At 34.3% G+C, this 14,062-nt stretch overlaps 2 protein-coding genes across 2 annotated transcripts in view; one reads left to right on the top strand and one right to left on the bottom strand.

The window, feature by feature from the left end:
• Positions 1-7,249, bottom strand: part of LOC113225910 (rabankyrin-5) — a 104,974-nt gene extending 97,725 nt beyond the window's left edge. Inside the window, exons 1-3 of the mRNA XM_026458377.1 lie at positions 6,928-7,249; positions 4,373-4,553; positions 866-966 (exon numbers count right to left, since the gene is read on the bottom strand). Coding sequence (XP_026314162.1) covers positions 866-966; positions 4,373-4,553; positions 6,928-7,249 — 604 coding nt within the window. The remainder of the gene's footprint in view (positions 1-865; positions 967-4,372; positions 4,554-6,927) is intronic.
• A 1,055-nt stretch (positions 7,250-8,304) lies between these two features.
• Positions 8,305-13,638, top strand: LOC113225946 (protein NipSnap). Its single transcript, XM_026458429.1, has 6 exons — positions 8,305-8,481; positions 8,558-8,740; positions 10,784-10,952; positions 11,693-11,826; positions 12,417-12,550; positions 13,263-13,638. Exons 1-6 carry the CDS (start codon positions 8,426-8,428, stop codon positions 13,409-13,411), a joined length of 825 nt encoding a protein of 274 aa, XP_026314214.1. The 5' UTR covers positions 8,305-8,425; the 3' UTR covers positions 13,412-13,638.
• The last annotated feature ends 424 nt before the right edge of the window (positions 13,639-14,062 follow it).

The following is a 14,062-nucleotide window of genomic DNA, read 5'->3' as shown; positions in this document are numbered from 1 at the left end:
ATGCTTTACTGCATTTTTTACTTAAATGTTTTTTTGCAATACAATGTTGATTGAGTATCCTTATCAGAACTAACGTAATCTACATTTTAAGCGAAATTGTGTGATTACATATCTAATAACAGCGAAACCAGATCTACAACCGGCATAAGCGGTATAGCGGTATTTTTTATATCTTATATACGTTCAGTTTCATTGTTAAGGCGAATTACTGGAGGAGAAGCGGGAAATACTGTTTTGCTGCAACAAATGGTTTAGCTATTTACTATTAAATAACCGTCTTACAAAAAATATACGATATACCTAAGGATGTTGTCTAAAGAATGTGTCTAAAACGAATAATTTAGGAATGAAATTACTAATATTCTAAGTACATAATTTTTATATGGTTGTTTGATATTTCTCTATAAATACTACAGAGAACCCGGCAGGGACACTGGCATTACTTCAAAATTTATTTTGTTAGAAACAAAATTAAAGCCATTTGAAAAATGTTTATCGTATACTATACGTGTTCTATTTAGTTCAGTTGATTCAAAAAAGGTCTTTTCTTGTAAAATTTCGAGGTAACTTTATGTTTTTTTTCTACCGTGAGATTTTTTTAGGAATTGTGTTTTCACAGCGTATAGTAATCAGTATATAGCCTCAATTTTACTATACATATATTTTTTCCAAACTGATTGATACAACACTTTCACTGTTATGCGGAATCAACCAAAGCCATTTGAGGCAATATATATAGACTCTTAAGCAAAATAAGCGTAATTTATATTTTTTACTAGCAAACAAACGTTAGGTGCCAATATCTCGAAATGCAAATCCGTTAGCTATGACAAGGAGGGCAAAAAAGGCATATAGTCAATATAACCTGTAAGGTCATCCCAGTGAGCGGAGATAAGTCCTGAGCAATGTTCTTTGAGAGCCGAAGCGCCGATCTCATCTGCGGCCGAGTAGAACTTAACGCAGGTTCTGTAAAAAAAGCAAACAAGTTTTAATGCCAATACTTAAGTAAATATTACTAATCGTTACTCACGTCATATCAGTGATGGATGGTAACAAACAAATACGTGATAGTATATGTGTGAAATGTACGTTAAGATAAGGTAGACCAGGGGTTCCCAAACTTATTTTGTCTACTGTCCACTTTGAGGGATTTTCAATGAATCCGAATTTAATATATTCCGCACAGTATTGCCGTATCCTCTTTTTTACTTCAGCAAGTGTTGAACTTAAGTACTGCTTATCTATTACGCGCGAAACCGCAAATGAAAATAAAATAAATATCACGTTGTTTATGTAGGATTGCATAAGTAGCACGCACCGACAGGAATAAGACAAACATGCATAAACTCGTTTATCTCATTCGACGCTCAATCGTACTCAACAAGTAAGAACGAACTATTTCTATGAACCAGCCGATTGATACAGGAATGCATAAATCGGGTTATTTAACAAAAACTTGTTAAAACATGTTTGCCCGCGGGCCCTTATCTACGAAAATTACCCATCTAGGAATACTAATAACTACTAAAATGCGAAACTGTGTCTGTTGCCTTTTTATTTGTTTGTTTGTGTCTACTTACATTTCGAAACGGAGCGACCGATTGACGTGATTTTTATTTTATTTATTCAATAAAACAGAACAGATATATGAACTACACCATTTTTTTTCTGGGTCTCTTACCCTTTAGGCCTGCAGCGCCCACAAGGGGGCGTTATCGCCCACTTTGGGAAAGACTGAGGTAGACGTACTGGGGCCTTACCATGAACTCTTATTACGATTCAGTTCAGGACCTAAAATGAATCGTTGTGAGACAGCGCTACATGAAGTGTATATCACCATCCCGCTTTTTTGTCGTTACGAACCTACACTGAACTGTAATAATAGTTCATGGTAGGACCCTGTTGATCTTTTTGGAATTACATTCTGTATGATCTACTGAATATACAGGGTGTCCCAAAGCCACCACGACAGAGCGACACTGTAGGTAGGTGAGCTCTATACCAACCAGAAAACAATAACCTTAATAAAAGTCTTTTGTTTTTCGAGATATTGGTACTTTTTGTTTTTTTGGAATTACTCTACTTTTTGTTGGGTTTTATGGTACTATTGCCACGGTTAGCTCCATGGTTGGCCACCTAGCACTTAGCAATTTATTACTTTAAAAGTTTAAGTTCAATTTTGTTTAGAAAATGATTTGGCTAGTAGGGTGTTATGTCGAAAAAAATATTAAAAGACTAAGTTCTTTAGACTAAGTTTAGAAACAAAAGCAGTGATAAAACGTAAAACACGTGCGAAGCTTAAAACACAAAGGTATGTATGGTACTAACACAAAGGTATGTATGGTACTAACGAGCCGAGCCCAACACGACCCAATCAATAATTTAACAGAAATTTGTTTAGAAACCACTTTGGCTACTAAGGTGTTATGACGAAAAAAAATTAAAAAACTAAGTTCTTGTCGAAAATCTCAAAAGTGCTGTACCATTCCTGATTCTGCATTAAGTGGAGCAGTTTATAAGATCATTAGCAAATTCAGTTTCATATTCTTTTTTCACATTAGCTATTCAAAGTTCATGTTTAACTTTTTACAAAGGTACGAGGAATACCAAATTAATAACTTTTTTCATATTTTGTGATATTTCTCAGTAAAATATTAGTTGCAATACCTGGAAATACTATTCAGAATACCCGAAATACAGAAATAACGACCATCTGGAGCTAACCCTGGCAATAGTAGCATAAAACCCAACAAAAAGTGGAGTGATTCCAAAAAAATAAAAAAGTGCCAATATCCCGAAAACCAAAAGACTTTTATTACGGTCAAATTATTTTTATTTTCTGGTAGGTATAGAGCTCACCTACCTACAGTGTAGCTCTGTCGTGGTAGTTTTGGGACACCCTGTATAATTTGAAGTCTATCTGCGACCTACCGTATAAACCGTCTAAAGACCCGACGAGATGGCAGGTCTAGACCAATGTTTCCCAAACTTATTTCGGTCTTGAACCAACCAATAAACTTTTATAGTGTAGTAAAACTTACTAAAAATACTTTATTCTATCTATCCTCTTTTATTAATGTTGTTGTAGAAATTTTCATAAAGTCTGGTTTATTGTTGAAGAATTGACTATATAAGCCTATACAAGCAGTGTAAGCCTAGTTGAAAGAAAGCTTGTCTACTATGTAGTATATTTTCCGAATTGTGTCCGTTTCGTGTTCTAATTATCATTAACTTTAGTGATGGAGGAAAATATATTTTATTAAACTATAAGATGGTGACTGTTCACAAAACATTTCAAAGATGTGTGAGGTCTCCAATCTGCTTTGGGTCAGCATTGTGGTCTATGTCCTAAACACTATCTTTAATAGGAATCCAAGGCCAAATTGTGGTACGTATTTTAGGTTATATAGTAGGTACACTGTGCAGTCTATAACTAGGTTCAGATGGACGCACTGCAGCGTATCGACGCGCGTTGGAACGTTCAGATTACGACGCGTGTTGGAACGTTCAGATTACGACGCGCTTAAGAAACGTACAGATTACGAGAGGCAATGCGCGGTGCGGGCAAGTACTGTGCAATGCAAATGTGCAAGCAGTGAAAGATAAAGCGCGGTCATTTGAACAAGTATTTCCGCAGAATGCGATGGCACCACGCGTACATAATATGAACAAATGTACATACGTAATATGTATGAATACCTAGACGCGCGATTTGAAAACGCGAATTAAATTTTTGTCATTTCAACTTAGGTTATTTCAACACGAGATTGTATGTGTTAAAAATAGAACTTATGAATTATTAAATAATTAAAGAAAAATCTATTTCAATTTCCTATTAGCACTGTAAACAGAATAAAATTCATAATAATTGTTTTATTTTATCCAAACAGTACGCTGTGAAACACTACAGTTGGTTTTATAATTAGTACTTGTATGTTCATTAGCTAATAATTATGCAAGTGTTACAAATGTAACTGACTTCAAATAAGAAGCAATAGGGGTTTCATGTATTTGTGCATTAGGCCATGAAAACAAGCAGGTTATGTAACATTAATCAGTATAGATAGACATTTTTTTACACATATTGATGTTTTGTGAACATGATATTTTGTAAATATGATATTCAGCAACAGAGGCAATAAAAACAGCTTGTTAAGAATCTGACTTAATTTTTTTTATAGAACTCTCTGTCACTGTATACATTGTTCCAAAAGCAAACATTGACCAGAACAACTTAAACTCTAATACTGTACCTCTGTAGTCTAAATTGGTGATTGCCCCTATTCCTACTGCTTACTTTCTTCATATTGTCTTCTTATGGTTATGGCTAATCATATCCTTTAGATTGTTGGTATATGTGTCCAATACTAACCTGACTCCAACAGAAGTAATGAGCGCCTGTTCACACTTGTTTACAAGACCGTGCAGCTTAAAGGAGGCTGCAGATTTCATGAGCTGCAGAGCGAAGGTGTCTCCTCGCGACAAATCCACTACATCCGTGTACAACCATTTGAGTAGGGCTGCGCCTACATCATCAGGGAGTGTTGTCCAATCTGAAAAGTTCGAATTTTATAACAATCCTTCATTGCATAAATTAACTAAACAAATAAGTTTCACCTGTAACTCTAAAAGCCGGAGAATATGGATGAACACATGACGTAAACCTATTTCATGGTGTCGCCATCTCTGAAGCCCAGGGTTCGATCTCCGGCTGGGTCAATGTAGAAAAATGAACTTTCCCGTATAGTCTCGGGTCTGGGTGTTCGTGGAACCGTCGCTGTTTACAATTCCCATAACACAAATACTTTAGTTACTTACTTTGGCATCAGAGTCACATATGTGATGTCGTCTATGTTGTTATTGTATGTTTACTCTAACAACCCAAGTTCATAAAACTAATTTATTTGAAAATTTTATACAATTTGTGAAGTTGCTTGAATTTTATACATTTTGTGTAAAAACCTATGTAATTTATTAAACAGCAACTGGAATTGGGTTTCGGTCATCATGAGTGAAAACATAAAAATTAAAAGAATATATTAATATATTGTTCATGAGTCCACACAAAGACTACAGTTATTAGAACTTATCAGAACCTAAGTTGATATCCACTAGGTATTATGAAAGCCATTGTCCATTCTCTAATATACTGATAGTATTATCTCTCCAAGTACTTCATATTTCATGGAATTTCTGACATGGGGAATCCTGAATTGTTATAAAATCAGATAGATAGAATAATGTAACATACATTATTGTAGATAATTGGAAGAAAAATAACTCCTAATGTACCAAAACAGATGAAGAGGAGGAAATATCCTAAGGAATCCTAAGGAATGAATATTCAAACACTTAATTAAATTAAAAAAATAATCCAATTATTATTCTGAATAATGGAATTAAAACTATTCTTTCAGATCTAAATTGGATAATGATCTTGATATAGCATTGCCTTACAGCGAAAACCCCTCAGTTGCCATTTTTAGTGTGATTTTTGTTAAATAATATAGTTAACGTAATATAGCATAAATTGTTAACAAACATTATTGTGGTTACTATATTTTACACCACATTTTTATCCTCAGAAATTACATAGAAATTGCATCAGACCCATTCACTCCTTTCCTCTTCTTCCTGTCCTTATTCACTCTATGATGATGATACATAAATTTTTCGAACAGGGTCCGATGTAATAATTACAGTTTCAATGAGTAGCAATCTCGTAAACCTAAAATCTCTTTATATGTAAAATAAATAAATAAAATTTGTAACTAGTAATTATTATGTAATTGGATTTTAATAATGGGAATTAAGGGACATAAATCGAAATTTCACGGATCCTACATCATCATAAGTAATATTTTGCATTTATATAAAAAAATATACCAACAAGGCAACTGATATATTTGTATTTTGTTAATATGCTAGTTACTCCACCTATACAATAGCTCCATACAAATGGTGCAATTAAAACCAGTCATTGAAGTCACATTATCAGTACAATATCTTATTATACACTTAGTATGCAACTTGATCCATTGTATTTTTAACTTATTTGTAAAAATATTACAATCAGTCTAATTGTAAAATATAAATATATAGATATATTGATAGACTCGTTAAAAGTTTTTTTTTTCATAAATGTAAAGAAAGTTTGTTATTTCACAAGAATGTAGACCTTCGTACTAAAATATAGTCACTGCCTGGCACAAAATGTACTTGCAAAATCAAGTCACGTTTTGTGTGGATATCGGTCCTCCATCAGTTTACACGATAATGCCTTGGTGTCAGGGGTGGAAGACTCAGTGCTATGTTGCGACAAATTGAGAGTTTTTGAGAAGTTCTTGCAATTATTAAGTGCTATGATGAGACAAATAGAAAGGTTATTGAAAGGTTTTGCATGGGTTCTAAAGACTCTTTGCTTAGTTTTTTAAATTGAGCTTTGGGCAACTGCTAGTCAGTCAAACATTGAAATTCTGCAAGTATACCAAAACAGTATTCTTAAGTCAATTACAAATGCTTCACAGTTCACTAAAATATATGAGATCCATGAATACATTGAAATGCTTACAATTATTGTAAGCAAAGCAAGGGAAATAACTAGGCTAACTAAATCCTAAAAAAAAGAATAGCACCTCATACTAACTAATTGTCTATAGCATTGCGTGTGCCACCACGGATAAGAAGATTGAAGCGTAAATGCTTTTGGGATTCAGCTGAGCTGCACAGTTTTCACATAAAGGCAACCCAACATTGGAAGGGTATGCCTGACATGCCAAAATATAACGAAAATTAACTGCTTATGGTCTCATATAAGACCAATTGCATGTTGGCAAAAATAAGTTTTACAAATTATTTTATTTTAATATAATAATATTTTATTAAATAAAAACTGTTTTATGTAAACAGAACCTAAACTAAACTTACCTAACTCCTCCAGATTTTTCAAAGCTTCTTCATTCCAATCATCAGAACGAGCATTAAGCACAAACTTATGTCCTGGCATAGACTTGCTTTGCAGCTTGATCTTGATATCAGAGTAGGTCTCCCTACCGTATAACTGAGCAACCGTCATGAGGAGTCGCGCTACAAAACTGGTCTCGCTCAAGTCGCCGGCAGACGCCGCGGCCAGCGTATACTTCCGTTCCACCTCGGCACAATGACTCTGCAGTTTTCCATACTCCTCCTTCAGAAGGGCCAAGTGCTGCTGGAGCTTCGACACCTCGCTCGATGCTGCGCATTCCGACATAATTACAAAGTGAGCACAAACATCAATAGAAACTCGTAGGCAACTAGAATACGCACCGCCCACTAAACAATAAACTCATACACAAAATACAGTCCTAGTTGTGATCGTAATTACTCACCCATGACGAGGTTTTGTTGCTGCTAATCCCCGTTAAAGCCTTCAGCACTTTTTATTAAAATAAAAAAGAAATATCAGTAAGAAGTAAATAATTGGAAAAAGTGACAATCCAATCCCCGTTTACGTGCTCATGAAGTGTGATTTCTGATTAAAGTGTAAATACAAACAGATATAGCGCTATACAAAGATACGAGATTTTACTTCTCTTTAATAACTGTTTTGTGCATTAATCGTTTTTAAAAAGCGCAATACAGTCACTCCATTTTTAAATTTTCTCAAGACCAAAATGTCAATGTCATTGAAAATTTAAATGTTCTAAGTTTACAATAGACTGTATGGTAGAACCTCTCTCTACCCTAATAAATAGGTGAAAATTTATTAAAAACAAATATAAGAAAATGAGGCAAAGACGCTAACTGAACAACTCGCAATGAAATAATAATTTTGTTTTCATTAGAAATAACAACTAACTATTAATAAGATTTCGTGACAGTTTTTTCTTGTTATAAACGCCATCTAGTTTATTAGAAACCGCTCAAAACATACAATTTCCCAAAAGTTAGCTTTTGAAGTTATAAAAAGAAATATAATTTTGAACTTTATTGCAGAGCAGCACAGTTGAAATAGTTTGAACACAACATTGTCATTCTTACTAATCAGCTGTTAGGTTGTTTATCGTATCTTCATTTCGTTATAAGCATTTACTCAGAAGTTGTATAGGTTTCAAATTTTCTAAAATAATTTATTTTATTTTTATTGAAATTAATTTTCATGAAATCTATCAGCATCAAATAACTTTCTAATATTACACTAGTATGAAGAATGAGATTTCTCCAAACGTGATAATATTTCTTTCATTTCAATTCAATACACGCTCAATTTTACGTACGAGTGTTTCCGGTTCCTTGATTTGCGATCAATCAACAACAGATGGCGCCGTACGCCTGAAATTATTAGATAACCTTCAAGTGTTTTTGTCGATTTAATTGATAACAAGTATCTGAGTTACAATCTGGTGTTTCTTTATTAGATCATAAACGATTACTACAATCAACCGACATGAGTTCTCTAAACAGAGTTCTATGTTTGGGTGCTGCGATACCGAAAAACGCAAGGTATGTTTTCCACCAGTTGTTTTGCTGTGTCCGGGTTTAATTTTGGAACATGGTAAAGTAAAAGTTATTTTCGTAGGTTGATCTCAACGAGTGCTAGCTTGAACAGTAAAGAAGATGGGTGGTTATCGAAGCTTTTGGTGCGAAAGATCGAGCCTACAAAGGAGTCCCACAGTCGCATGCTGAGTGACAAGGAGATTATATACGCTCTTCACACCCACAATATAAGGCCGGACTCCGTCGACAAATACCTACAAAACTAGTATGTAAAGTGGATTATGTATAGTATGTAAAAGGTGTTTCATGTTGGTGGCTGACAATAGTTGTTATTGGGTGTTATGCAACTGGCTTTAAAGTATGGGGACATCGATAGGCGTAGAGCGTGCGGGGAAATGTTTACTTACCACTTCGTTATCAGAGGACCTTGACCCCTTAAAATGAAACTAAATCACATATAAATAGTGACAATCTGAATTTTGGAGTTTTATAAAAATAAATTTGAAATAAAATATTTATAACTTTAGTAGTGGATTAATTAATTTTTGGTGTTGTAATAGGAAACAAATTCTGTTAAAAATTATTACCTATAGAAAAGACTGTCATAAGATTTAATTAAACTTAGTAACTTGTAGAATACAATTTGTTAAAAAAAAAGAAATGATAATAATGCAAGTGCAAAGGTCACCACTATTAGCAGTCAAGGATAAAAATAATAAAAAAATATATAATTATTAATACAAAGATTGAACACTCAGAAAAAATTCCTTCAATCCGGTCGGATACGAACCGACGTCTTCTTGCATACTGTGCCAGACGCTATACCAACTAAGCAACGGAACGAACCAATGGACCTCACGAATTTTTCTATGTGTTTGCGTCGTGTCTTTGTACTTGGTCTTTCAACGACTTTTTAGTCGTAGCGCCATCTATCAGAAATCTATGACAGATTTATCACCCAGTTAGTACCTTTACAGCCACCAGTCCTGGCGAGAGATGTCGCTATTCATTCTATTAGTTAAATTTTTATTGAATTGATATTCAATTATTTTTTGTGAAATTACTCCCGTAGTTTGTTATAATTATTAATACAAAGATCGAACACTCAGAAAAAACACTCAGAAAAAATTCCTTCGATCCGGTCGGATTCGAACCGACGTCTTCTTGCATACCGTGCCAGACGCTATACCAACTAAGCACACAACACAAAAAATAATTGCATATCAATTCAATAGAAATTTAATTAATAGAGTGAATAGCGACATCTCTCGCCAGGACTGGTGGCTGTAAAGGTACTAACTGGGTGATAAATCTGTCATAGATTTCTCATAGATGGCGCTACGACTAAAAAGTCGTTGAAAGACCAAGTACAATGACATGACACAAACACAGAAAAATTCGTGAGGTCTGTTGGTTCGTTCCGTTGCTCAGTTGGTACAGCGTCTGACACGGTATGCAAGAAGACGTCGGTTCGAATCGGACCGGATCGAAGGAATTTTTTCTGAGTGTTTTTTCTGAGTGTTCGATCTTTGTATTAATAATTATAAAAAACTAGTGGAGTAATTTCACAAAAAATAATTGACTATCAATTCAATAAAAATTTAATTAATAGAGTGAATAGCGACATCTCTCGCCAGGACTGGTGGCTGTAAAGGTACTAACTGGGTGATAAATCTGTCATAGATTTCTCATAGATGGCGCTACGACAAAAAAGTCGTTGAAAGACCAAGTACAAAGACACGACGCAAACACATAGAAAAATTCGTGAGGTCCGTTGGTTCGTTCCGTTGCTTAGTTGGTATAGCGTCTGGCACGGTATGCAAGAAGACGTCGGTTCGAATCCGACCGGATCGAAGGAATTTTTTCTGAGTGTTCGATCTTTGTATTAATAATTATAACAAACTAGTGGAGTAATTTCACAAAAAATAATTGAATAACAATTCAATAAAAATTTAATTAAAAAAAAAGTATATTAAATTATTATTAAATGATGTTTTTACTACCATGATATTAATTTTAATTTTTTACAAAAACATTTCACTAGTTTGTTATTATTATTGATACAATAATTGAATTAACACATAGAAAAAATCAACTCCACTGGAACAGTAGGGTCTAGATATTTTTTTTTGTGTTTGTGTGATCTTTGTAACAATAATAGTTAAGTACATTTTTGTTTACTTTTTTTTTTGATCCTGCCTACAGTCATTTAGCTTAACAATTTATTGCCAATGTCAGTAGTAAACAAATATACATACTCTAAACATACTTTATTTGAATTAATATGATACCTTGTTCTACATTGCAGCAAAACATCAGTAGAATTTGTGCATTCAAAGAAATCCGAGTTAGGCTGTGAACTGGTGGGATCATGGACAGTATCTGTGGGAGATATGGATCAGGCTCTACACCTGTGGCGTTATATCGGCGGGTTCGAGAAGATTGACAAAGCTAAGATCCTGTTTAGGGAAAGTGAGGTAAAAGCCTAACTATGCTTTAAGATGAGAAAAATAGGGATTATTAACAGTTGAGGACATTAAATATCTTGAAGAAAGATGTTTGTAAACCAGAGTACATAGGCAAGCTGGTTTCCTTACATGTTTCTTAAAGCTACCATCAGAAAGGTTATGCGGGCATTCGATATGTTCCACTGCGTGCAGTTGTGACTTCAACTGTAGGCAGTCAAATGCAGTGGGCTGAAGACTTGTTTAGTCGCCACATAGTCTATTATTGACCGGATACTTTATAGTTTAAAACGTTATAAAATAGTTAAATAAATAATAAATATCTTAAACTGTACTGTTATTGCTCATCTAAGCTTACTTTCATAGTTTACAATTGTTGGATGTTTTTTCTTGAAAACAAGTTGGAATCAAAACATTGTAACCAAACTTAACTAATCAATTAAATGTTAATAGTTTAGATGTAAAGCTAATATTTATTACACGCACGCAGTACGTTTTTGCTTTGCTTAAGATAACGCCGCGCGCCGGAGTGTGTGGTTTATTGTCGACATCGATTTTGGTAGATAGTGGGCATCTAGATTACGTGGCGACGATTGCATACAATCAGGTCTCAATTCGATTGCAATCAGTCGTTTGGCACCCTACTAGTTAAAGAAAGTGCTAATTACAAAAGGTTGTCTCTTTTATTTCTTTCCCATAATTGAAGTACGAATAATTATTCGTTTTTTATTTAAATTATAGTATTTTTTTAGGAATATCGTGCACTGGAGAAGGAGCGCGGCAACTTCGTACGATCTAGGCATTTGCAGTACTTGCTAAAATTCAGCTTTTGGCCCAATGCCGAGCCGCGCCCTGAGAGTAATATATACGAAATTCGTTCTTATAGGTAAGGTTTAACTGCTACAAACTGGGTAAGGAACAAAGGGAAATTGCTATATAAATGACACAAATTATTTGTCATTGTGATCCTGCATACATTCATTCCAAATTATATTGTCTTGCATACCTATGTTAACATGATGAGCTCCTTTGAAAATGTCTCTTGCACACTGTACAGATAAAAGGCAATGAAAATTTGAAGTATAATAATAATAGACATCTATTTCAGGCATGAATTAACCCATACACAACAAAATCATTAAATAATAATAATCACATAATAAAATTTTTGTTAAATTTAAAAAGTGCTCATGAAATAATTTGGAAGAGAGAGAAATGGCCATCAGTGTTGTTAATGACCAAAATTGTACATTCATATTTCAAATATTTTTTATTTATATTAGTGTCATTTTATGTCCCGTATTGAACTTCCAGGATGGAAAAAAATAAAGGAATATTGAATACAGACCCAAGGCGCTTATTGTTTTGATGTTATATGAAATTATCCCCCACAGATTGGCATAGTACAACTTACTAGTTGTAATATGTTGTTTAGATCATACATACTTATGCAATTTAAGAACATGTTTGCTGCAGCCTTAAGCCGGGCACAATGATCGAGTGGGGTAACAACTGGGCGCGCGGACTGCAATTCCGTAGGTCGCAGAACGAGGCCTTCGCTGGCTTTTTCTCGCAGATCGGACGTCTTTACAACGTACATCACATCTGGTGTAAGTTATAGCCTTATAAATGATGCCTTGTGAACTTCTGAATCAGGAATAGTTTGGGTGAAATATATTTACCTAAACTTCAAGGAAAAAAACGCATAGAGTGGACAATACCTCTCTCTGAAATCCTGGATTATTGTATTTTGTTTTCTTCTATATTTTTGATGAGTAACTAGCAATTACTACAGTGGTGTATTTATAAGAAAAGTTTTGTAAGTAATAATACAACTGTTTTGTGTTGATGTATTGCCATTTATTTTTAATAATTGTGGCGGGAAGTAACCATTCTATGTCTATAACTTCAAGTTAAGATAAATATACTCTGCCTGGTTGTGGTCTTTGCTTATCACCATTTATTTTTAGAAAGTAACTCTGTAAAATGACTGCTTTAAAGAAAAATCTTTATTTCATATCATGCAATACACATATATAGATTCAAGGTCGATTGATACAATGAAATTGGCTGGTGGTTTATTTCTCACATTTAAAAATGCAAATCTATTCCAATATATTACCAGTGTCTCCGTTTCGGTCAGTTTTTTAATTCAATGTACTACAATTGTTAATATTGAAATGTTAATTACTGTCTCATTCATCTACACCCATTAAAGTTGTGCTAGGTGGTTTTTCCTTCCACAACTTTCTTTAACAAGTATGATTATTGTACTCATGGCTACTTACAATAGAAAGTTAACATTATATATGTATTGTCCAGGTTACAAAGACCTCCAAGCGCGTCGCGAAACTCGCGAGAGCACATGGCGCAACCCCGGCTGGGACGAATGCGTCGCGTACACCGTACCACTCATCAGAGAAATGCACTGCCGTATCCTCGAGCCTACTGAGTTCTCGCCCACTCAGTAGAACTGCCCACGCTTATGTTGATTGCTTTACGAGATCGCATAGGAAGAACAGACCTTGCGTGAAGGAAGATTAAAACGAGGAAATGGGAAAACAAATCTCCTAAATAGGCCCTAAACCTACCCAACATGTCGACGACTAATAAAGTGAAAGATAGCGAATAGATTGAGAAAGGTATAGTTCTGCATATTTATAAAAGATTTCCATATAAAATACTCTTTCGTGACGACTCGGAGGACAAATCCCAGTCTAGACAATCTTGTATTGTCGGTAAATGTATGTATATTATCATTTCACAATTAAATTGTTTCTGATCTGAGTGTTCTGGGTAGTGTCTAGTCGTGAATGAAAAGTGAAATGGGAAATAAAAAGAAATGCACTTTAGATAAAAAAAAAATATCTCAATTTTGAGTAGTTGGTAAAATAGATCTCTGGATGTGAAGAGCATTGTTTATATTTTCAAATTCATTCTAACTATACTTTTCTTGTGGTTCTTTGCTGGTCAACATGTGTGTCAATGAATAGGCACCTAGACTAGTCATAATATTATTCCCAGTGCCTACGTCGCAGAGTTAATGTTTTATTTACTTTCAAAAATTCTTATGCGATCTAGTATGGAAAAGATATCTATTTTTGTGGAAATTATAAAATGAT

Source organism: Hyposmocoma kahamanoa, unplaced genomic scaffold (assembly GCF_003589595.1).
Source record: "Hyposmocoma kahamanoa isolate Upper Pololo Valley unplaced genomic scaffold, ASM358959v1 180, whole genome shotgun sequence".
Lineage (NCBI taxonomy): Eukaryota > Metazoa > Arthropoda > Insecta > Lepidoptera > Cosmopterigidae > Hyposmocoma > Hyposmocoma kahamanoa.
Note: the sequence above shows the minus strand (reverse complement) of the source record. Positions and strands in the feature narration are given on the sequence as shown.

Excerpts from the sequence above, each read along its gene's own strand:
- LOC113225946 (XM_026458429.1), top strand. The coding sequence starts at position 8,426 with ATGAGTTCTCTAAACAGAGTTCTATGTTTGGGTGCTGCGATACCGAAA. Across the intron at positions 8,741-10,783 it reads GACAAATACCTACAAAACTA|CAAAACATCAGTAGAATTTG; the intron begins GTATGTAAAGTG and ends TCTACATTGCAG. Across the intron at positions 10,953-11,692 it reads TCCTGTTTAGGGAAAGTGAG|GAATATCGTGCACTGGAGAA; the intron begins GTAAAAGCCTAA and ends GTATTTTTTTAG.